General features: G+C 57.0%; 2 protein-coding genes across 4 annotated transcripts; both read right to left on the bottom strand.

The window, feature by feature from the left end:
• Positions 1 to 10,762: 10,762 nt before the first annotated feature.
• On the bottom strand, positions 10,763 to 16,396 carry LOC134555201 (uncharacterized). 3 transcript variants are annotated; one of them, XM_063406611.1, is made up of 2 exons: positions 14,668 to 16,066; positions 10,763 to 14,434 (listed from the first exon to the last, which is right to left on the bottom strand). In XM_063406611.1, the coding sequence occupies exons 1-2, from the start codon at positions 15,513 to 15,515 to the stop codon at positions 14,347 to 14,349; spliced, it is 936 nt and encodes a 311-aa protein (XP_063262681.1). In that variant the 5' UTR covers positions 15,516 to 16,066; the 3' UTR covers positions 10,763 to 14,346. The 3 variants fall into 3 exon arrangements, with proteins under 3 accessions (XP_063262681.1, XP_063262680.1, XP_063262678.1); XM_063406610.1 differs by having other exon boundaries at positions 10,763 to 14,429; XM_063406608.1 differs by adding an exon at positions 16,260 to 16,396 and having other exon boundaries at positions 10,771 to 15,358.
• Positions 16,397 to 22,400: 6,004 nt separating this feature from the next.
• IER5 (immediate early response 5) lies at positions 22,401 to 23,736 on the bottom strand. Its single transcript, XM_063406607.1, has one exon. The coding sequence runs from the start codon at positions 23,705 to 23,707 to the stop codon at positions 22,994 to 22,996; it is 714 nt and encodes a 237-aa protein (XP_063262677.1). The 5' UTR covers positions 23,708 to 23,736; the 3' UTR covers positions 22,401 to 22,993.
• Between the last annotated feature and the right edge of the window lie 304 nt (positions 23,737 to 24,040).

The raw sequence follows: 24,040 nt of genomic DNA, 5'->3' as shown, positions 1-24,040 counted from the left end.
ACAGTTCCAGTCACCTCCTCCCCAGGACAGCCCAAACACACCAGGTACATTGGCTGTGTGGCACTTTTCCCAACAAACCTTCAGTCGTGGTTTTTGAACCTGCTCCAGGACGACTTCTCAGCATCCCCGAGTGCAGCGCAGAACAGGGTGTTATCCCAAGAGAACAAATAAAAACAGTGCCTTTGAAATGTATGTGTATTTTTAGCATGTCCCTTGGCACCTGCTGGCAGCTCCTTCCCAGCCCCAGGACCCATCCAGGAGGTTTTAATCCAGGATGTGATGGGTTTTCCAAAGCCCCTACTCCTCTCCAGCCACTGTTTTCCACCCAAGTACTGCAACAGAGTGCTCCAGATTCCCAAACACCCAACAGCAGCATTCTGTCCTCTTCAGCTCCTCCACCAGCTGCAGACCTCAGCAGCAGCTTTGTTGTTTTTCACATTATTAAAATATTAGTGAATTATTAAAAATATTTTTAATGAGCACAGCTTAGGGCTGGGTCCCAAATGCTTTCAGAAACAAACATCTTGTAATGTTCCTCCACTTACAGTGCCACTGAAATGGACCAGAAAACATTTTACTCCTGATTTCACTCCTGCTGAAGTCAAGCATAGCTCCTAAATCATTGTTTTTATGTACTGTATTTGTGGTGTTATCAGTTGGGTGCCCTTCCCTCATAAAACATGTACCTTCACCAGAAGAAGGGGGGTTCAACTGCTTTGGCAGCCAGTTTGCCACAATCTGTCATAAAGACTAAAAAAAAGCCAATATTTAAGAGCTTTGCCTTTTCCACCCTAGGTTTGTAGGGTGCCAGAGGATGAGCAGGACCTTCTGAGGGCCCTGCAAGAGCAGCACAGCAAATGCTGCAGGTTGCCCAATCTGCCTTCATCTCCCCAGTCTCTCCCAGCCCTGGCCTGGGCAGAAGCAGGAGTCAGGCACAGTTTTATCCTCACCCCAACTCCCAGAGCAGGGCACCCCGGGAAGCTCAGGAGCCATCTGATATCCCTGTTCCAAACAAATCCACACAAACACCTGAAGCTCAGCAGCCCCAGGAATTCTCACAGGCTGTGCCCAATTCACTCCTTTGGGATGTCCTGAGGCTTGACAGCTCCAGCCTCATTCACCTGCTTGGATCAAGAGGAACTCAGCACAAAGTATCTTGGAATAGAATCACTTAGGTTGGAAAATACCCACAAGATCATCAAGCCCAAAGGAATCTGTCCCTTCTGTCCACTTTTCTCTCCAGGAACGAGCTGGATTTTATTCCCCAAGCCTTTCCAAATGGATTTACAAAGAGCCAGTGGCTCTCCCAGTGGGATCTGACCCCTGGATTTGAAGCCTGAGAGCTGCAAAATCACCTTAACACTGCAGAGGGGGTGACTGCACAGCCACCACGCCAGGTCCAGCCACGCTGCCAGCCTGCCCCTGATTTATCTGAACACAGCAAAGAGCTCAAGCCCCCCTGAGCAAAGCTGGGAGCTGGTGATGGGCATCCCCAGGGAGCCCCAGAGCTGCTTCCATGGGGGATGATCCTGTTCAGGGAACAGGGAGGCAGCCAGAATCCCCAGGGCTGCTCAGCCTTGCAGGCACAGTTCCAGCACACGATAAACAACAATATTAGCGAAATAATGTCTAAACAGAGCCAAACAGGATCCTCTTGCCAGCAGGCAGGGAGGGAGCCTCACTGCAGGAGGCACCCAGAGATAAATACACCAGGGAAACTCACACTGAAAAGCTTCTCCTTGGCACCTCTCTCCTCCTGGTGCAGTTTTTCCCTCAATCCCAGTCCCTGAGCAGTCTGAGAGAGTTTTCCTTGCACTCCTGGTGGGACAGTCAGGACTTGTGTGGATACAGAGTCACATCCTTAGAGTGGGTCACTCCCCCTTCAGACAGGTGTCCTGCAAAGTCCTCATTCTATGGAATTATTTATCCCACATCCCTGGAATGGGTTCCAGGCCACGTTGGTGAGGGTTTGGAGTGCCCTGCTCTAGTGGAAGCTGTCCCTGCCCATGGCAGTGGGGTGGACCCAGATGGACTTCAAGGTCTGTCACAGCCCAAACTGTCCTGTGATTCCCACCCCTGCCCAGAGGGAAATCCCTCTTTTAGCCCCAAGGGCTCCAGCTTTAGGCAAAGCAAGAACAAAGCCTGAGTGCCTCCCCTCTCCTGGGGACGCAGCAGCGCTCGGGGAGGCACGGCTGCAGCAGGATGAGGATCTGTGGAGCCAGAGCTGTGCTCCCCGTGCTTCCATCCAATCTCCAAGCTGCTCACCCCAAACCAGCACGTATCCCAAGCCATCCTGCCCTGCCCTGCTCCCCTCTGCTCGCTGCAGCCACCGGCAATGGGAGCTAAAGCCTTACAGGAGCAGCTGTCAGCAGCTGCATTCATGAAAGCTGGGAGCTCTGACCCAGCTCTTATCAGCTTTAATACAGCTCTCAGATGTGTCTGCCAGGAAAAACTGAGGTTTCAAGAGCTCTTTGAGGAAATTTGGATCCAGATATTTCAGCTAAATCCAGGGGAAGCTGATAACCCCAGAGGAAAAACATCACCTGCAGCACAAAGAAAGGCACCACAGCTTTCCTCAGCTAAAGGCCAGTGTGCCAGCCCAGGTCCCAGGCATTTCCCAGAGGCCAGCAGGGTGCTGCAATGTCTGAGCAGACCCGTCTCATGAGGCAGCCCAGCTGTGAATCCCTCTAGGACAAACCTGGAGTGACGAAGCTGACTGTGCCAAGGAGAACCTGCAGTCCCAAAAGGAAAATGAAGATTATGAGAAGGCAGGGGAAGCAGAGAAAGGAGGCCTACATGTACCAGCTTTGAGCACAGCCTGTTACCCAGCTGATGGGGAACAGAAGCTACTGCACTATTTTTAAAATCTGGAAATGCAGACCTGGATTGAGCAATGGAGTAAAGGGGAGAAGAAATTGTTCTCATGGGCGGAAGCTGAGTCTCTCAGCTCTCACCTCCCTTCCTTCTGCAGGACCTGTTGGGCTCATCCCGACCCACCTCACCTGGGCATGGCTTCAGAAAGCTTCTCCCTGTTTCCCTTGGGATCCCACCTCAGGGATGCCCAGGGCTGTCTGCACCTCCTGCTGTGGAAATGGTGCTCCAAAACAAGAGCTGGTGCTTTGCTCTGAGGACAGCAAGGAGAAGGTTCAGCTTTTCAGCCCAGGATTTCAGCAGGTTCAGCTCCACTGTCTCTCCCCCCTCCCCTCCCTCGGAGCTCACATTTGGGCAGTTCCAGCTGAAGGCAGCCAGGAGCTGAGGGAATTGTTGCTGGGAAACTGCTCAGGAGCCCTGGCTGGAGCAGCACCTACAGCACAGGGCACAGGCAGCACAGGCTGGCACCAGGCACTGGCCCCAGCATTCGGGCACTCAATCCCTGCCCAGGAAGTTGCAAATTAGACCCTAATTTAGGATGCTGATGCTGATCAGAAAAGCACATCTGCTAAGCAAGCAGGGTGGGATGCCATGGCCTGCTGGCCCCCAGTAAAGGTGTTGTGGGGGTGGTTTCCCCTCAAACCCCTCCAGGGCTGGGGTGAACTTGCTCCCCCTTGGTCTCCAAGTGCCTGGACCAGCTTCTCCTCTCTGGCTCTTGTCCAGGCTGGATCCATGAGCACTACATCCCCCTGCCTGGGGACAGCTCACTGCCATCAGGGACACCATCCTTGTCATTCCAGACTGGAGATAAAGCCAGCAGCCTGCAGTGCTCACCTTCCTCTTGCCTTCCCCCAGGAACACAGCAATGAGCTTTGTTCTTCTGCCAGGGCAAACCTTGGGGGTTTGGCTGGAGGACCCACAGCAACCCAGGGGATCTAGGAGGCACTTTCCTACATCAAAAAACACTGTTTCCTACATGAAAAATGCCTCTCCTTGCACTGTCTTGCTGAGCAAACTATACCACAGAACACTCCCAGGCACATGGTGTGAATTTTGGGACTGTGCAGGGCCAGGAGTTGGCCTCAATGATCCCTGTGGGTCCCTTCCAACTCAGGGTATTTTGTCACTATAAAATCGGTGTTTTGCACAAGACTGATCTCTTCCATTTCATTATAAGCAAAAGCACCCCTACTGCAAGTCTGCCTGCTGTGCCCCACCAGCTCCAGAGCATTAAAGCTGCCCCTTAGAGGACACCCCCAGGGTTTCACCCTCCTCCAGGGGGAGGTTCTGCCTGCCCTGAGCCCAGCAGAACCCACCTCCAGCCTGCTGCCACAGCAGACAAATTTCTTCCAATTCTGGCCAGCTCTGCTCAGTGCCAAACTCCTTCAGCACAGACAGCAGATGGTTAAATAAATGTTTGCTGCACAAGGCACTGCCTTGAGGTGCTCTTTTGAGTTCCAGCCCTTTCCCCAGTGGCCAATATGGGGATTGGGGAGAGCAGATCTCTCATTCCTCTTGCTCTGAAGCCTCCCATTGCACAGCTGGGGTGCAGCTGCCCTCCTGCTGCCAGCCCAGGGGGCTACAACTGCTGCAGCTCTGAAATACAAATCTGGGGGGGTTAGGGCAGCAGCTGACCCAGGTGTTTGTCACAGGCCCAACAGATGTGATGGAAAGAGCCAAGCATGGGCCCAGATGCAGCAGAAACATGCAGGGATGGAGAGTGGTTTATACAAAGTGTTTGTGCATCCCCCGGGGAATCATCTCCCCTCTTCACTGCCCATTTCTTGGGAGGAATCAGGAGGAAAGAGCTCAGTGCAGCCCTGCTCAGGCAGCAGAGCTGTTCCCAGCCCATGATGTGGTTTTCCTGCAGATGAAGGATGCTCCTGGCCCTGCTCACTGCACCTCCCACTCCAGGCTCAGCACGTGTGGGACACTGATCTCAGCTGGGGCCTCCGAGTGCTGCACTAATAAAATGGGATAATGGCAACTGGAGGGTGAATTAAACCTATGAATCACTTCCTCTCCTGGCTTTTCCTGCTCCTGTTGTTTCTCTCATCCCCTTGGCTGGAGCTCAGTGAGAACATCCATTTCCTGTCCCCCCTCTGCAGTGAACACCAAGGGGGTGCTTTTTTGTCTCGTCGTTTCCAGCTGACACCCACGGAGCTGTGCCAGCACTTCCAAGGCCATTTCTCCATCACATGGCAAAGCAGAACCCTTGGGTGGCTTTAGCAGGAGGCAGAGCCCTGCTGGCCCTGCTCCAGCTGCCATCCTAACCCCACCTGCCTGTCCTATGCAGCCTGGGGTTCGCTGCATCCCCTGTACACAGCCCCTGCTCTCTGTGCAGCCTTCACGTTCCCGAAGGATGGGTGCACCAGCACCCCAAGACCTCTCAGCACCCTACAGGTCTCCCTAGATGAGGCTGGGCATAACTGCCACCTAGGGTACAGCCTTCAAGGGTACAGCCCACTCCTTTCGGGAAAAAAACAAACAAACAAACAAACACTCCAGAAGATCATTTCCCCCAAAAAATGCCATTTCCCCCACCGGCTCAGCCCCAGCCTGGCACCAGGGCATCACTAGCACAGCAAAGGACAGCTCCAGAGCTGAGGTGACTCCTTTGCAGAGGACATTCTACAAACTGGAGATGGAGATAAAGCCAGCAGCCTGCAGTGCTCACCTTCCTCCTGCCTGCCCCCGGGAACACAGCAATGAGCTTTGCTCTTCTGCCAGTGCAAACCTTGGGGGTTTGGCTGGGGGACCCACAGCAACCCAGGGGATCTAGGAGGCACTTTCCTACATCAAAAAACACTGTTTCCTACATGAAAAACGCCTCTCCTTGCACTGTCTTGCTGAGTAAACTATACCACAGAACACTCCCAGGCACATGGTGTGGCTCTCCTGCCATCTCCCCCACCCTGGGAGCAGTCCTGCCAGCCCAGGAAGGGTATCCTGCCAGCCCAGACTGTAATTAGGACCAGCAGAGATCTCAGACAGCGTTGGGGGGTCTGGTCCCACCCCCCTGCTGGCACCAAGCCCCCCTCCCCAGCCCCCTTCCCTTTATCTCAGCTGCAACACCGACTGCTCCAGCTCTGAGCTAATTACTCCCTGCAAGGAGATGCTGCCAGAGAAAGGAGCCAAGAGGGACACCCCGAAACAGCAGAATGCCTGGCAGGCACAGACAGGGACAGGACATCTTGCTGCAGCTGAGAGGCAGATGGATGCAGCCATCACCACCCAGAGTCCCCATTAAAAGGCTCTGCCCACAGACTGGGGAAGCAGCACAGCATGGGAAGGCTTTGGCACCAGCTTTTCCTCCCACTTTGGGACTCCTGGGCTGTCCCTCCTCGCGCTGCTGCCAAGGGAGAGGATGCAGAGCAAGGCAGAGCTTACAGAAGGCCTAAGCCAGGCTCTGGTGGGACCGTGAAGCTGCCAAGGCTGCAGAGTCCTTTTGGGTGATCAGGGAACCAAGGGCACTCCAAAGGTGCAGGGGCCCAGGAGAGACAGAGCCCTCCTCACCTCCATGTCAGGAACTGCCTCAGGGACATTTGTTGTTTCTCTGGGGGTCTCCAGTGCAGGCTGTCCTAAGCTGCAGTGCAAGATGCAACCAAAAGTTTGTATTCTATCACCAGCTGTTCAACCCAGCTGGGGCAGTGTTCTTTGTCCCTTCCAGGACCCATCCTCCCTCCAGGGGATCTCTGCTGTCCAGGGGCCATCGAGGCTCACTGCAGGGCTGATACAATTCCATCATCCATGGGAGATGCTCCACCCAGGGGAGGAGCCCGGCATTCCCACCTGGATAAACCCTGGGATTCAGAGCCCAGCACAGCCTGTGTGCACTGCATTCCCACCTGGATAAACCCTGGCATTCAGAGCCCAGCACAGCCTGTGTGCACTGCATTCCCAGAGGAACACCAGACCCATCTCACCACCACTGGACCCTTGTACAGGATCATCTCTGCTCCAACAGAACCACATCTGTCACTGCAGGAGGACTTGACTGGACTGCTCCAACACCCTGACAAACAAACAGGGTGTCAGGTTGTGTTCTGACTCTCTCAGTGTTTGCTTTTTGTTTGGTTGGTTTTTTATACTACTACTTTTTTATTTTAATTTTCCTAGTAAAGAACTGTTATTCCTATTCCCATATATTCGGCTGAGAGCCCCTTCATTTCAAAATTATAATAATTCAGAGGGAGGGATTTTATGTTCTCCATTCCAAGGGAGGCTCCTGCCTTCCTCAGCAGACACCTGTCTTTCCAAACCAGGGCAAAGCCTGGGAGGGCACTGAGGGTTTGTGATGGCAAATGCAGCTGCAGGTCCCTGTCCCAGCATCCCTCAGGCAGAGATCAGGGACAAGGCACCAGATCAGCACTGACGGTGCTGAAGGGAGAGAGTCAGCTCTGGGCAGTGCTTGCTCAGGTCCAACACTTCAGGTCACTTCAGTGCACCTGGGAGCACTCTAGAGCACAGCTCTGAATTCCCATGCTGAATAATCACCTTTTATTTGTTGTCTGAGGCAGCTGAGCACTGCAGCACTGCAATTTCCTAGTGGGCAAAACTGTTTTGTCAGCTGAAGGAAAACTAAATTGGTGCAATCAGAGTTTTCATCCACCTCCCCTCAACATGTGCTCCTGCTGTCCCCTAGACAAGGCAGTCTGAAGGCTTCCAGCACCTCAGGTGCCAAACACAACAGCTCCTGCTGTGATCCATAAATAGCTATGGAAAAAAAATCCCAAATTCTCAGCTGCGAAGAGGGGGTGGGTCACACCATGGTGCCAGAAGATCCTGTCACAGCAGACACCACCTGCATCTCCAAGAAAGGCCCAAGTGGCAGCAGAATAGTTCCATTACAGCAACAAAAGCAGATTTAATCAGAAAAGGATGATTTTACGAGTCCCTAGGAGATGCCACAATACATACACCGATGCTTCTGTGTTGGAAACACTTCCCAAGCTGCAGGGAGTTTACGACAAGAATTCCAGGAAAGAATTCCAGCTCTGTGGGCAACAGGGAGGGACAGACCAGGACATCAGGCCAAGGGGTGTCTGCAGAGATCCCAGCCACGGTGAGACTGCAAAGAGAGGGATTCAGGAGGGAGCAGCACTGGGATGAGAGGTGGGAGCTCTGAGCGGTTCTGCCGTCTCCGTCGCGACGAAAACCGACAGGAAGAGCCCTGAATTCATCCCAAAGCACAGTGAGTTTAGAACAGCAGACAGATCATCTCCTTGGTGTTGGTTTTGGGGTTTTTTTTTTCCTTGGAGTTTGCTTTGGGTTTTTTTTCCTTTATGTATAAACACAATTAACCTGTGGGGTTCATCACCACAGAGCTAATTGAGAGCGAGGACTCGAGGGAGCTGTGGGCAGAACCAGCAGCACACACACAGAGAGCATCCACGCTGGCTGGGATTGGAATAAAATGTCCCTCAGGATGGTGTTCTCTGGTGGCTTTCCACAGGGGTGTCCCACCAGCAAGCTGCTGCCCAGGGATGCCTTAAGTTTCAGATTTCATGTTTTTCAGGTTCTGTGCTGCCCAGGGGTGCAGTTCTGAGCCTCACATTAAGCACTGCTGAGCTCTCTTCACAGAGAAGGGAGAAAAAACAAATCCTTTTCCTGCTTGAGACCAAGGACAACGAGTACAACTTTCACGCCCAAAAGCAAAAACAATAGTGGACTGAAGAGAGAAATCAAGAAGGATGGGACTTCATAACCTAAAGCTGAAATTGGACAATTAAACCCCAATATGCAAATGGACCAAAACTTATAAAAGTGTGAGACCTCATGACCATTTGTTCATTTTGTGACCATTTTGGGTCCACCTTGGGTGGGCTCTTGTCCCGCCCAAGATGTATTCTTAAAAGTTTTTCAATTAATACCTGTTTTATTCTCCAGCTCTGTCCAGTCTCTGCTCCAGGTCAGCCTTCCCAAGGCATCACCAGGAACTCAGGTGTCCCTACCAAGGGCTTGGCTCTTTGGTCAGATCAGAGAGAAATCAAGGAGGTGTGAGTCCCTCCCAGCCAGGGAAGGCTGTGCTGGCTTTGCAGAGGGCTGGGATAAGGAAGGGGTTTGCCTTTCCTGGATGAAAAACTGGCAGTCTCTGGGAGCATACAGGAGCTCGAGAGCAGGGAGCTGGATTCCCTCAAAGCCCACATTTGCGGGTTCAGGGATCCCTCCATCCCCTCTTTATACACAAGGGGATCACCAGGCAAACCCCAAACACCTCTCAGCATTCCTGAGGAGCTCCACGAGCTGCCTGTCCCACCTCAGAGCCCGGGCACTGCCAGGGATGAGGCAAGCAGACCTTCCCAGGTATTTTTGGAGGGGAGTTCACTCTGCCCAGCAGCCAGGAAAAATGACTGCTCAAACCCACTGCTACCAGCGAGGAGAATTGTTCAGGGGGAGAGGGATGAGGTCATGACCCACTGCCTTCCATCCTTTCCCTGTGCTCCAGAAAGGCCCAAACCTCCCCAGTTTGCCTAATTACATCCTAACTACACCAGAGGCCTCAAACCCACCTCATAAGAATGAGCTGCTTCTACTTGCAGCATCACTGGGACAGTCCCCAGCCCCGTGTGGGGCAATGCCATCACCTCTCGTGACCCTCCCGGCCCTCAGAGCCTGCAAACGTGGTGGCAGAGCACAGACAAGTTCATTTTTATTTCACAGCCCTCCGTAGTCCTTTTTTTCCAGAGTTTTTCACCACCTGAGCTCAGAATTATTTTGGTTTTTAATCACCCACAGCTCTCTGCAGCAAGCAACACACAGCTCCATTAATCTGGATCCTGCTGCTTCCAGCTGAAGCCCCTTAGACTTCACATAAAATCCAAAATTGAGTCGTTTCTCTCTGAGTCACTGGTGATTTTACAGAGAAACAGCTTCAGGTACTCCCCAGACCTCCTCTTCCCTCACCTCAGGAAGTATCCAGCAGGGAAGCTGATGGCAGCAGGAATCTCCAGCATCGTGGCCCAGGGAGGAATGGATCTGGCAAGGAGACCCATCCCAAACCTCCTCTGCCAGCCAGGAAGAGGCAGGAGGGGGCCTGGAGCACTCCTGAACCCCTTCCAAGAGTGCAGCAGCCATTTCCAGGCAGCTCCAATGCTGACAGTCATCTCCCAGCTGGGCCAAAGGCTCCAGGCCATTCCTCAAGCCCCTGGAGCAGGGCTCTCCCCAGGGAGGTGTAAAGCAGGATGAGAACAAGGAGCCAGGAGTGACAACACCTGCAAGAGGATGTTTTACAGCCCGAGCCAGGCAATGAGAAAATCATCCATCTCCACCAACTCATTCGGCACCCAGGAGGTTTTTATTTCATTACTTTGGAGAAGGCAGAGGGTGATTTATTGACCAAAGACGCCGCTGAGCAATTAAAGTGAGCGCTGCATCCGGATGCTCACAGGACATCTGGCCAGGGGTGGGGGAGTGCCAGAGCTCGGAGGGGGACAGGAGCACCCTGGAGCCAGGAGATGCCTTTGGAGGCACTCAGAGCAGGGGAGGGGCCAGGCAGGACATCCCATGTGGCCGTGGGGATGAGCAGGAGCAGAGGGGACAGCACAGGACACGAGCATTCACCCACAGGGTCCTCCTGCCCTAAACCTCCCCCCGGGCCATGATGAGTGCGTGGCTGCAGACCACTTCTGCTTTTAAAAAGGAAAAGAAGAAGGTTCCAAACAGACAGCAAATCCACGCTCTGGCACTAGCAGAGCAGAGTCTCTACTCCATCATGGTCCTGAGCTCAGCTCAGCCCCCAGCCCAGGAAAAAGGGCCAACACCACCAACACAGCTCACTGCATAAATCCTGCACCTATGGTACAATTCCACCATAAGAACCCCTCCAAGGGGAAAGGCTCTGTTGGAACTCTGGCTGCTGAGAATTCCGGGTTTCCTGTGCTGACACAGGACCTGAGGCCGTGGAAGAGGCTTCCAAAGTTGAGTGATAGCCCTGGGATTGTGGGTGTGGAGTTTGAGTAGAAGTGTGTGATCTCACAGGGTGAAAAGCTTAGAATTTAAGGGTTTAGTATATTATAATGTATGTGGGGCAAGATGGAGGATTTAAGGTGTTGTCTAAGTCCTTCTTCTTCACCTTCTTCTTCATGGGTTTGGGTGGTTTTTTCTAATTGGGTGAAAAAGGTCCACACTGTGGACCTTGGGTGGTCATTATTGGGTTAAAAGTATAAATAATAGAGGTGTCACCTCGTTATTGGGTGATTAGCACTTAAATAACCTTGGAAAGAGTTAAAGGCATCATCCACTCCTCCATTTTCTCACTTGCTAGTTAGAGCACACCACTCGTGAGACTGTGATGTAGATAAGGATTAATAAACACTGAGTCCAAACAGGAAAGTGTGACTCCCGTGTATCAATCCCTGCTCTAACAGGAAGAAAAGAAGATAAAATCACCAAGGGTCCCCCGGTGCGTGGCCAGGAGCAGCTCCGAGGTGCGCTGGGGGTGGAGTTCAGCAGAGGATTCCTCCAGCCCCAGTGACCAAGTGTGTGACCACAGCAGGGAAAGCCTCGAGGAAATGCTGAGCTCAGCTGCTGCGGACAACGAGGAGGCAAAACCAAAAAGGTGTGCGGTGAAGCTGAAACTCTGCAGGAGGGACCGTGGTGGGGAAGCATCCCCCCAGCGCTGCCTGCCCGGGGATGCCCGGCTCTCCAGGCGCCTCTGCAGCAGCTCGCCGTGGGCAGGAGCCCCACCTGCCGGCCTGGCCACGGAGGATGCACATCCCAGCTCCCCAAGGCGCACGGCTTCCAGCCGAATGAATGCCTGCGGTGGGCACCGGCCACGCTCCAAGGAAAACGAACCCACATCCAGCCCTGCTTCCCCTCTGCATTCCAGCTTCGCCAGGCCACTAAAACCTTCACCGAGCGACCCATCTGCAAAAATCACCCGCTGCCGAGCAGTCACAGCAAAGCTGTGGATCGCTCTGCTGCTCGCACACACGAGCACAGAGCTGCACCCACTCCCCACCCGGGTGCAGCAGCAATCTTGCACCCATCACCTCCAGCAGGGTGTAAGGCAGCCCCCGAGCCCGAGGAACAAGCCCCTGCCGACAGCAGCAGAGAAGGTGGGCTGGGAAAACCAAGAGGCTGATGCCAGGGGAGCAGCAACACTAAATATTTACACAGCCTGCCATCAGCCCCCAGGCAAGGAGGTGGCAGCTCAACAATTTGAGAATTAAAAAGTGCAGCCAGCATAACAATTTTTGTGTTGCTAAAAGTGCAAGAAAATTGCTTAAACATACCCAACAGGGGAAATTAAACTCAGGCAGGACAAAGGGAACCAAGTGCTTAAGAAGTGCAAAGAAAAATCCCAGCTCCAGGGGGTTTGGTGGGGTTTAGTGGTCAGGAGGTGTCAGTGCCTGCAAAACACAAAGGCACTGCTCACCCACCACCAGAACAGAGCCAGGATTGGGGAGGGAAAACACCCAACTACTGCCAGCAGCACCAAAGGGGCTCCCAAGGAGGAAATATCCCCTCCCCTGGCTGCTGCAGGAGGGCAAGGAGGGCAGATGGTACTGCAGTCTGATCCACACCCTCTGCCTTCAATGCACCAGGCAGGGCCAAGGGGGATCCCCAGAGGAACAGAACAGCCCAACCTGCCCCAAAGAGCCAAACGAGGAACTAAGAGCCCTGGGCTGAGCTTAAATGCAGCCTTTGGTACAGGGTGTGGGTGGGATGCCCAGGTGAGGCCAGCTGGGACCCAGGTGAGGAGAGGTGAGAGCAATTCCCCATCCCCCAGGTGCCACTGAGGACTGTGATGCTCCCAGGTGAGCCAGGACAATGCAGTTATTTACTGCAGTAAATAATGTGTCACCTTGGGAGAGCCGTGGGGGACAGGACAAGGACCCTGCCAGGAGTAACAGAGCCACCCAAAGCCATCCTGTCCATGCCCACCCTCTTAGCAAGCCTTGCACCTCCAGAAGGAATTGCCATTGCCTCCTGTAGGAAGGCAGGGAAGCAGGGACCCATCCCAGTGTCTTCCCCTCTCCCAGCCAGCACATCTGCCCCAGCAAGGTTGGGGGTTACTGGTGTTTATGCTGTACCTTGGCTCTTGGCTTCATCTCTCTCTTTCATGTCAGGCCACCCCACGATAAGCTGACACCCTCCATTGCTGGGAATAATTCCCAGGGAATTATCCCTGCCAAGGCTCTGGGGACGTGCATGGGTCTGGAGCAGATCCAGCCAGCACCAGCGCTGGAACAACCACGCACTGTCCCACCCCAGCATCCCCGTGCCAGGTGCTGCAGGCTGGGGCGCCTTGTGGTGTCCTTACAAGTGTGTAAAGAAAGCCAAAGGCACAACCATTCCCCCCCAACACAGCCAAGAGAGCAGGTTCAGCAGCTCCCTGGAAAAACCTGGAATCCCCACGGGATGGAGCGCAGTCACACCGCGTCGCCCTGCCGATGGGCCCTTCAGGGGTGTGACCCTTCGGGTCTGTCCCACCTCCTCTGGGGCTGGGGCCGCAGGGGACAGGGGCTGCATCTCCCGGGAAGAAGCAGCACATTGCTGCAGCCGCATCTTCCATGGCAAGCTACTGCCAACTTCCACGAGAGGGCTTTGCTGCACAAGGAAAGGAAATGAGAGGAGCTGCATTTACAGCCTGCTTCCAATTAGGTCCTGGCTTTTTCTCACATCTCAGCCAGGGCTTAGCGGGCACCAGCAGGACACAATCACCAAGGATTACACCCAAAGGGGACATTCATCCGGGTAGTGACCATATTGACACTTTTTTGGTCACTGAAGCCTCTCTTTCCACGGTGAGCTGCATCCCAGGGTGGCCACAGCTGAGCCCAGCTTTCCCAGGGGACTCTAGCACAAAACCTGACCCCAGAGCAGGGACACAGCCTTTGGCACCCACTTGCACAACGAGCTGGCCGCTGCGTTTGGAGAGGCAGCGGGCTGTCCCCCGCAGTCCCTCCCACCAGCGCGGGCGCTCCGAAGCACATCTGCTGATGGAGGGGCAGTGCCCTTGTTCCCACGGAGATAAGCACCACTGGCTGCCACCGTGGGAACTTCCAGGGCAGAGGAGGAGCAGGAGAGAGCATGATGAGTCTCCTGCCCCCGGCACGGCCCAAAGAATTCACCCTGATCTCCCTGCCGGAGTCGAGCCGGAGACGTGAGTCACGGTGCAGGTACCTGCCGGGACAAGTCGCTGGCCACCTGCTCCAGGAAATGCCAGCAGCACATTGCACCTGGCCCGGCCAGCCCTGAGCGTGCCCTCACAGACACCAGCCCCTCATCTGAGCAGATGCAGCTGCCTTTGGGTAGCGCTGCCTTAGCTGAAGAGCTCCAGATGCCTGAACCTCGAACCAATCGGCACAACGGTGAGCTCTGGGGTAGGACAGCCACTTCATCCCATGGGGGTTGAGTTCTGCGAGGGCAAAGCCTGGCTCCTCTCTTGCCAGGTGATCTGCGGGCCGGCTGGAGGGTCAGAACCACAGAGCATCTCTCAAGGTCACTGCAGCCTGCTCCGGTCCTGATCTAACACGGAGCGACGCGCGGGGCGCGCAGGAGCCGCGGGGGGATGCTCCGGCTGCCTTTGCCGAGCGCCTGCTTCCCCCGGGCTGTGCTGGGAAAAGAGGCACGGCTGAGCACACGGCCCGGCTCCCACCGCCCCCGGCGCTCCCGGGCTTCTGCACACCCGGAGGAGACACAGCCAGCTCTGCACAGGGAGCTCTGCGGCTCCAGAGACTGCCGCGGGCACAGAGCCGGGGTTGCCGGGCTTCCACCGGGGGCTGGGAGGGAAGGAGTGGGCTGTGGCCGGGAGAGCGAGGCACTGGGGTGACCTGGGAGGGGACTGACCTTGCCAGCACGGCAGGGTTGGGATCGGAGCCCGCCTCTGTGCTCGGCTCTCCAGGCAGCACAGCCACTCGCCCTGCTCCAGGGAGAAGTGTGGGGACACCAGAGGTGGCTCCTTCCTCCTGCCACTCGTCAGCCTGTTTATTTTTAACAGCCTTCCCTCCTGAGGCGTGTCTCCTGGTGGCCCTGCTCTGAGCCCAGCGTGGCCGGTCCCTCCCCGCCTGGCCACTGCCCAGGGACATCACGTCACACTCTCCTGAGCTGAAGGCAAACACTCGCTCCTTTGCTGTTTCCAGGAAGGGAATTTCAGTGAGCCCAGTGCAGGGAGCGCTGCCAGGGCCAAAGGGAGACAAGGTCAAGCACGAGGCATGTGTCACCCTGGCCACCTCCCTGCACATTGGCCCTTTAACGCAAAACACACCGACTCCTCCTGGAGAACCACAAGGACAAGGCTGGGAGAAATACAAACTGCAGCAGTCTGGCCAGTGCCATCCTCGAAGGACACAGCCACGCTCCGAGAAGGGCTGGGAGAACAACGCCATGAATATCCAGTGGGGTTTATACCCAGCTCCCTCCATCCAGTGCTTACATCCCACTGACATTTGCTTTCCATTGACAGCAGGGCAGGGACACAGCAGTGGAGGCTGCAGGGTGCTGGGTGCTGCCATGGCCAGGTCATTGCCAGGTGTCAGAGCTGGGAAGACAAGTGTGGAACAGGGTAAATCCCTGCCTGACAACACCAGAGAGAGTTTTGCAACTCTCCCTGGCAAGCCAGGCCACACACACAGAGGAGGGAATCCTAGAACAGTTTGGGCTGGAAGGGACTTTAAAGGATCCAATCCCCCTGCCATGTGCAGGGACACTTTCTTCTATCTCAGGTGGCTCCAAGCCCTATCCAACCCGGCCTTGGACACTTCCAGGGATAGGACATCCACAGCTTCTCTGGGAAACCTGTTCCACAGGACAGGAAGGAAAGTCCCGGTTCCCTCCCCTGTCTGTCCTTCCGTCCCTCCTGCCTTCCCATGGGAGTTGTGCCTTCCTCCGGATGCAGCTCCTCCCAGCCTCCCCACCATGTCAAGGGCTCACGGGGTCAGATGTTCCCACTGGAGCACACAAGGCTGTAAAGGGGCAGTGACCAGCTCTGCCCTGAGGGTTTTCCATCCACTCAGCCCTGGGTTGGGGGCAAGTTTGGGCTCCAGGGGTTTCTCTCTCCCCCCAGAGAGGTGAGGGTATCCCATTGCCCCTCACAAGTGGCCCATTCCCACAGGACTGTAGACGCTTGTTGATGCTGCACTCTGACTGCTCTAAAACACTGCCCTGGGCCAGTTCTGGGTGAAAAACCACATCAGTTCCTGCTGCCTCAAAAACCAGCAGTGCCATTGCCATGGAGATAGAGCGCTGCACTGCTCCCACAGCCTCCTTTCACCCAGTCGAGGCAAGGCAGGGCTACTTGGTGCCCTCAGCACCGTGCCTGGGGGGCAAACCTGCGTGCTGCCCTGGCTCCTGGCTCGGCACTTCCACCCACCCACACTGCCAGCAGCCGTGGTGGATGGGAGCAGCTGCGATGGAGAACCACATGTGCTGGCAAAGCCCACCTGCCTGCACTGCTCGGTGCCCAGGTCAGCAGGAATAACTCTGAGAAGCTGAGTGGGACACGGCTGAAGCAGCCACCTCCTCCCTTTTTTCCTGGTGATGCTCCCGCTGCGAGCGCGGCTCCAGGAGGGACAGCGCCGTGGAGATCCGCTGCTGCCGTGCCACACCGCCAGCATCCTCCGCTGCTTCCAGGAAGGGAGAAAGGCACATGGTCACCTCAGCCGGGGGCTGAGGGCAGCAGACACGCACAGGACTCCCTCAGACCAAGCCTGGGGCGGCACTGGGGCTCCCACTCCTGCATCCCGCTCCGGCCATGCTCCCTGCTTCCTGCCCTCTCTCCCCTTTCCTGCCTCTCCCAGCCCACCCTCCAGATTTCCGAGCGAGCCGTGTCCTTCCTGCCCTTCACAGCGGGGCTGGCGTGTTCCATCCGCCCCGGCAGCGCCTGCTTCTCCATTTCCCTCCGCGTTCTCCATTCCCCGCGCCTCCGGCTTCCCTGCGCTCCGCCTGACCCGGACCGCAGGGCTCCGCTGGCAGCCTGCAGCCTGGGGCGTGCCAAAGCAAACAGCACACGAGGAGGAGGAGGAGGAGGGCGGCCGAGGCCGGAGCAGGCAAAGGGCAGAGTCCAGCAGCGGACCCTGCCGCAGCTCCGCGCTGGCGAGGTTCTCTCCCCTCGCTTTCCAAGCGCTCCGGGTTGGCTCCTGCAGCCGGGGCTTGGCAGGCAGCGGGAATCGCAGGCAATCCTCGGCTGAGCAGAGCCCGGGATGCTGAGCGGCACCTCGGGGGGCTGAGCACCCTCTGTGCCGTCCCTCGTGTGGGGACTGAGGCCAGGGAAAGCAGATCTCCGGCTGGAGTTCTCCTGCAAGCAATTTAAAGCAAGGTCTTTTCCTCCCGCTCTGCTCGCTGCCAGGAAAAGCAGCAGGAAAATATTTCCCTGGGAATTGTTTTTGTTCCTTCCTCTGTGTCTGTACGCATGAAGCTCTCCTCCGCCTTGGACATGCCTCAACCTGTCCCGAGGCTCAGATTAATCCCCTGCACCGCCAGGGACGACAGCTGAGGTCAGACGCTGTCAGCAGAGGCAAAGAGGAGGAGGAGGAGGAGGAGGAGGAGACCTTCCCCCTAGGAAACCGCATTCATTCCCAATCTGAGCAGCGAGCATGAAAACAGCCCTGGCTGCTTCTCCCGAGCAGGAGGTCACCCTGCAACACAGCAGCGCACCGGAGCATCCCGCAGGACAGGGACACCTCGCTGCTGGCAGTGCTGGCAGAGCCTAAAGCCCGGCTTAAGTGTAAGGCTGCTCTGAGCCGGGGTAGCTGCAGGCAGCAAATGCATCTGCAGGCAGGCAGGTCGCAGCATGTCACTCCTGGGGCATGCAGGTACCCGAAAACAGGTCAGTGACAATCGGTACCGCTGCTTCTCTGCCAGCCTGGGAAGGTCTGGCTGCCCTCCTTGGCTGTGGCTGCAGGACAGGGAAAAAGGAGGAGGTGTTCCCCCCCTCGGTGGCTGCAGTGGAGAAGCGAGAGCTGGGCCATGAGAGCCAGCCCAGATGCCTGCAGGCAGCTCTCATCACCCCACTGCCTCGGAGGGAAGAGAGGAGGGAGGGAAAGTGGGAAAATTGGGATGGAGGGAGAGGGCATCCACCTCAAAGCCAGCCCTTTGGTGTGCAAAGTGCTCAAACACCGCCTCAGAGCAACTGGGAGAAAGTCGGGAGAGTTCAGCTCCAGTAAATGACGCTCCTCAGCCCCTGCCCAGGCAGTTCACCTCCCTCTCCTCCCCTTTTTCCCTTTGCCTCGCGTGAGTGCTTGGGAAATAAACGATGACTATTTGCCTGCAGCACTAAGCCCTTCCCTCCCCCTCTCCCCAGGCTCCATCCCCAATAAATCACCCCGCTGGGAGAGAGGGCCAGAGGAAACCAGAGGCACAAAACCTCAAACAGAGCCTTTTTTTTTTCCCCCTGCTCTCCCAAGCAGCTCTGCATTTCATTAGGCGGCCAGGCCAGCCCTCGCCCAGCTGGGGAGAAGGAGGGAGGGGAGGGGGCCCCTCAGGGTTTGCATGTCGGGAGCAGAAATCACAACCAGAAGACCGGGAGAAGGGAGTTGTTTGTGTTTGTCGCTCATCCCGGTGCTCGCCTGGCCCTGACCCTGCCTCCGGGAGCCGTGCTGGCCTGGAATAACTCTCTTCCACTGGGTTTCCTCCTTGCCAAGGCAGCTCTGGGCACCTTCCAGCCAGCTTCTCCCCACTCCAGCCATCCCCTCACGGTGCCAGCCCCAATCTCTGCCCCACTCCAGCCTCTCAAAGGATCCTCCTTGGAAGAAGCCCGGGAGTTTTCCATGAGCCTTAACCCTGCCAGCAAGCTCCACCGCCTTCCCCCTCCCCCTGGGCTGGACCACCCTGCCCAGGAAAACACGGAGCCTCTCCCTGCTCCCCTGCAGGAACCCCCCAGCCCGCCGGGGACCGAGGAGGAGGGTCCCCCCACCCACCCTAAATATGTATTGGCAGAGCATCGCCGTCGAGCACAGTACATTGGAGACAGATGCAAGCCCCGCAGCAGCACGGGAGATCCAGGAATGCCTCTCGTCAGCCTTTGGAACTATCATCTAAGCACGCAGCACTGTGCCAGAGCACTCCCCCATCCCTCCTGCTCCCCAAAAAACCTCTATCCTGGGGTTTAGCCTTTGGCAAAGCTGCCCGCCAGGGCTGCTGTGGTGTCCTTGGGCTCCCCAGGCAGGGAGAGATCCCAGGAGGTGCAGCCCCCAGGGATGCTCCAGTATCCCCGGGCAGGGAGAGATCCCAGGAGGAGCAGCCCCCAGGGATGCTCCTGTACTCCTGGGCAAGGAGACAGCCCAGGAGGAGGAGCAGCCCCCAGGGACGCTCCGGTACCCCCGGGCAGGGAGAGATCCCAGGAGGAGCAGCCCCCAGGGATGCTCCTGTACTCCCGGGCAAGGAGACATCCCAGGAGGAGGAGCAGCCCCCAGGGATGCTCCGGTACCCTCGGGCTCCCCAAGCAGGGAGAGGCCCCAGCAGGCAGAGCCCCGCTGCTGGCATGCCTCCCGCCTCCCTCCCGGCAGCCTGCCGAATTCCTGAGCGCTGACACAGGATGCTGCAGCACTGAGTGTGCAGCGCCTTCCTCCCTTCCCCTGCCCCAGGAGAGGAGGGACGGGCGGGGGATGCCGGGTTGCATCAGGCCAGGAGGGAGCGAGAGCAGCCGGAGCGAAGTCAGAGTGAAGCCGGAGTTCGCGGAGCCTCCTGCGAACCCCTGGCTGCCCATGGGCTCCCAGCCCCGAGGGTTTCCCCCGGCCCCTGCTGGCACCTGGCCCGGGCCAGGCACCTTTAAAGGCCGGGATGATTCACACCGTTGACACTCCCTAATTGTCGAGAGCCGGTTTTAAGTCATTCCCTCTCCCCAGAAGGTTTCCCTGAGGAGAGCCGCAGCTCACCCGCCCGGAGCTGCAACCTGCGATTGCTCCTGGATGATTACAGCAGGAGAAAAGTGAAAGGCTGCTGCCTGCCCTCCTTCCCAAGCATCACCCTGGCAGCCCAGCTGCTGCACTCCCTCTGCCAGCATCTATCCCACCCTCCGGCTGTGCTAAAGGATTTTCCCAGCACTTCTCCTCTCCCAAGGGACCTGACTCGAACTGGGGGAAGGGCAGCAGCCGAGGCGAGCGCTTCCAGCAGCTCGTTACTATTCTAGGAAGGGCAGGATCCTGCCATATTCCCATTAAGTCATCTCCTCCTCGACCCGGTGAGGCAGTTTCCATAGGAGTCACCCTCTCTCCCACCAAGTGATGGAAGTTTTTATTTTTATCTGGCTTATTTATGCACTACTCTTCCCTCCTTCAGCACTAGCCCGGGCAGTGAGTTTGGGTCATTAGGCTCGGCTCGAGCTCATTCCCTGTCCTTGCTCAGCTGTCCCATCCATCAGCCTCACCTCTGTAGCCCCGTGAACAGAAGGAAAAGTCCAGGGGTTGAAGCAGCACAACAGATGAATTAAGGAAAACTGACCCAGCTTAGGTAAAAGTGATTATAGGAATTGGAAAAAAAGATAAAAGGGCACTTTAGATGGAGTAAAAAATAAAACAAAGCATGAAAATTGATTCCAAAAGTAACACGGTGCCATTATTTGGCATCTTTTTCAACTTGAGGCTGGTTTGGTCCAGACCCCTCAGCAGAGCTCACTGGCAGCTCCATTATTTTTTTCCATCCCCCTCAGCCACAGCAGCCAGTGGCTCTCCAGGGACACGCACATCCCAGGGGACAAACCCCACACGCAAAAACACAGCCAAGGGAGCAAGCAAGGCATGCGTCAGCACAGCAGATGGAGCCGGGCCCTTCGGGGACACGGCTCCGTGCCGTGAAGGGAGAACTCGCTCACCTCAGGTAGCTCCACGGGAGCTCACACGAGCCCGGGGAGCTGTGTGGGCAGCTGTGGGCAGTCTCTGCTCTGTTTGCAGAGGCCAGCAGCAGTGAGGCTGTTGCACAACTCTCCTCTGGAAGACAGAGTAGACACGAGCTCTGCCGGGCGCTCTGTGCCAGAGGGAGGTTGGGTCTTGTCCGTGTAGGGACACCAGGGCCACACACACCAGCAGGGCCAGGTGATCTTCCAGGGGCTGGAAGCCCAGAAAACTTTTAGAAATGCCAAGATCAGGAGCACCCCCATCCCATTTTGGGATTTGAAAGCTTGGCAACATCATCCACATCCATGGAGATGCTGCTGGTGGACAAGGAGCAGGACTGAAACCTGCTCCCACCAGCCCTGGGAAGGAAAGTGTGCAGGAGCAGGAGGCTGATTCCATCCTCCAGCCCAGCTTCTGACCCTGAGAGCAGTGTTTCATGAGGGAGCAGCAGAGCTGGGGGGATAAGTCCTCTGTAGCCATCCTCCTTCTCCTGCTGTTCTCTTACTGGAGAGATCCTGAGGCGACCTCAACTCCCTTGAGACAGGAGTGAGAGTGTGGGGTTCTGGAGAGCCCCTGTACAAGGGAAGCAGGAAAAGTGCCTTCCCATCACCTCCCGAAGGTCAGTAAGTGAAATGTCTCATCACACCCCATTTCCTTGTGTCACCTACCAGACTGAAATTGTGTCACCATTAGGTGCAATTACCTAGAAAATTAAGGTGGTAGGACTTTTGCTTTTACCTAAGAATAAGGAGCTATTAAACTGTATACGAAGTAGTAGGGCTGCCTCAAAGCCATCCCAGAGCAGGCAGTTTCTCCTGATCTCTCCCATCCCCCTGCTTTGGAATGACCCAGAGCTCCAGTTCTCACAGATCCAAGGTGTTAAAAACGCCACGCTGGTCACTTCTCATGCCCCACCCAAAACGGGCTCCCAAGGTTCAGCCAGATATCCCAGGCTACACAGCACACAAACATCTTCGACTTGCCAGAGAGGCAATCCTCAGTTGAAAAGTTCATTAATTAGGAGCAGAGAAGCCTCTAGTGAATCTTCCAGCAAGAAGCAGGGAAAAAAAAAATTCCCCCACAATTCAGTCTAATTACAACGCCTTGGGGCACTCCACTCTCTGTGAAGCCGAGGCCAAACTTTCCTCCCCACCCCTAAGAGCAGGAACTTTAACCCAGTTATAGTTTTACTGATAACGAAAGAGAAAAAAAGCCCTCCTGATATTTATCGTTTGAACTATTCTGCAAGTAACAGCAAAGAAGAGGCACAGAAACACTTCTTGCAGAGCAGTGGCTGATTCTCCTGGGTAGAGCCCACTCCCAGGATACCAATCCAGATCTCCGAGCAGGCAGTGCTGGAGGCCGGTGCTCGGCCCAGCTGTGCCACAGGCCTGGGCAGAGTGCGCTCAGCTGCTCCTCTGGGATTTAGCAACCGCTTTCCACCCACAGACAGTGACTTTGCACGTTAGGTACTTTCAGAGCAAGACCTCAAATGCCACGGCAGCTCCGGCCCCGAGAAGAGGCTGTAGCCAGAAGAGCAGTGGGAGCACCTGGAAGATCCTAGGAAGGACTCCAGGCACCCTGACACAAGTTCCCTTTCTTCCCCAGCCCCCAGAAGAGCTGGACTCCGACCCACCCCAAGCCTCTGGCGAGGCTGGGTGGATCCAGCCACAGACATGCAGAACCACACCCCGGCTGCTGACTGCCCTCCTCCCCCTCGAGCCACCGGGGCACAAACAGGAACTAGGCTCATACACTTGAAAATATTTAATACGTGTTGTACACGTAGAATTACATTTTATACAAAACATGATACATCACTGAAGGAGAACACTGTACAAAATTCCCTACGGGAGCCCCAAGCCTTTATACAACAAAGACCGGGAGTTACCAAGCCTAACAAACAGGCTCAAGGACTTTCCGTCAGAGCGTCTGTAAACTTCGTTCCTCTCAATAAACACTTTTAAAAAGCACCATGTAATAGTTCTGACCTAAACCTTTCCAAAATAGAGACTTTATTTAATAAACTTAATACTTTCCAAGCTTAAAATATCACCCGCCGGGGGCGCCCCCGGGGTCGGCGGCAGCCGAGGAGCCTCCCCCGGGCGCCGGGGAGGGCGGCGGCTCTGCCGGGAAGGGGAATTCCGGGAGGGCAGGGCCGGGGGCGCTCCCAGGGCGGGCGGCGGCAGCCGGGGCCCGGCGGGGAACGGGGAAGCGCTGCCGCTGCTGCCCCGCGGTCCCTCCCGTGCGGCGGCGCAGGGGCGCCGGAGCCCCGCGGCGCTCGGTGGGTGTCACCTCCGGGCCCCCCAGCCCGCGGCGGAGAGCCAGTCTCTGCGGCCGGGCCATCAGAAGGCCACGATGGCCGTGCTCCAGGGGTTGAGGGTCCGCAGCACCGGCTCGTCGCAGCAGATCTGTCCCGGCTCGGCCGCCGCCTCGGCGGGCGCCGTGCCCGCCGCCGCCTCGCCGCCGTCCAGAGGCGGCCGCCGGCGACCCTTGGGCTCCTTGCTGAGCAGTCCCGAGAAGCTGGAGCCGAAGATGCTGATGAGGCTGGCCACGTTGCCCGTCTCCATGTCCTCCTGCTCGCCCGGCGGCGAGGGCGGCGGTGGTGGCGGCAGCGGCGGCGGCTCCTCTTCCTCGCGGCGGGGCTTCTTCACCGGGGAGCCCGCCTGGCCGCGCTCGCCGGCGCTCCGCTTGCGGGGGCAGTGCGGCGGCGGGGGGGCCCCGGCGCAGCCCGCGCGGTGCTCGCCGCAGCAACAGCGCCGCGGCCGGAGGCCCTGGCAGTCCCTCCCTGCCTCGTCCTGCGGGGGCGGCGGCGGTGGCTCCTCGGCCGCCCAGGCGGCGGTGCGGGGCGGCGGCTCCTCCTCGGGGTGCCCGGCGGCCGCGGGGGGCGGCTCGGGCGGGCAGTCCGGCTCGCTCAGGTAGACCTGTCGGGCGCTGCGCAGCACCAGCGACACCAGCAGGTTCTTGTGCAGCTTCAGGCCGCCGCGCTGGCCCCGCGCGCTGTAGATCTTGCCTAGTGAGATGCTGACGATGCGATGCGCCTCCAGCTTGAACTCCATGGGGAAAGTACGGTGGGCGAAGGGGGGGAAAAAAATAAAATTAAAAAAAAAAATACACTACGGGCTGAGCGGAACCCGCGCCTCAGTCCGGCTCCGCACGCCGCCCCTTCGCGCCGCAGACTGAGCGAGCCCACGCGCCCGCCCTCCTTTTATACCGCCCCCGCCTCGGCCAATCAGGGCGCGCCGCCGGCCGCTCCAACCGCCGGCTGGCCCCCGCGCGCCCGCGCCGGCCAATGGCGGCGCAGGGCAGCGCGTTCGAAAGCTCGCCCCGCGGAGAGGGCTCTTAAAGCGGCAACGCCAGCGCGCCGCCAGCGGTGGGGCCCACCGCGGCAC

Source organism: Prinia subflava, chromosome 10 (assembly GCF_021018805.1).
Source record: "Prinia subflava isolate CZ2003 ecotype Zambia chromosome 10, Cam_Psub_1.2, whole genome shotgun sequence".
Taxonomy (NCBI): domain Eukaryota; kingdom Metazoa; phylum Chordata; class Aves; order Passeriformes; family Cisticolidae; genus Prinia; species Prinia subflava.
Note: the sequence above shows the minus strand (reverse complement) of the source record. Positions and strands in the feature narration are given on the sequence as shown.

Coding starts and splice junctions, on each gene's coding strand:
- LOC134555201 (XM_063406608.1), bottom strand. CDS start 15,332: ATGGCAGCACCCAGCACCCTGCAGCCTCCACTGCTGTGTCCCTGCCCT.
- IER5 (XM_063406607.1), bottom strand. CDS start 23,707: ATGGAGTTCAAGCTGGAGGCGCATCGCATCGTCAGCATCTCACTAGGC.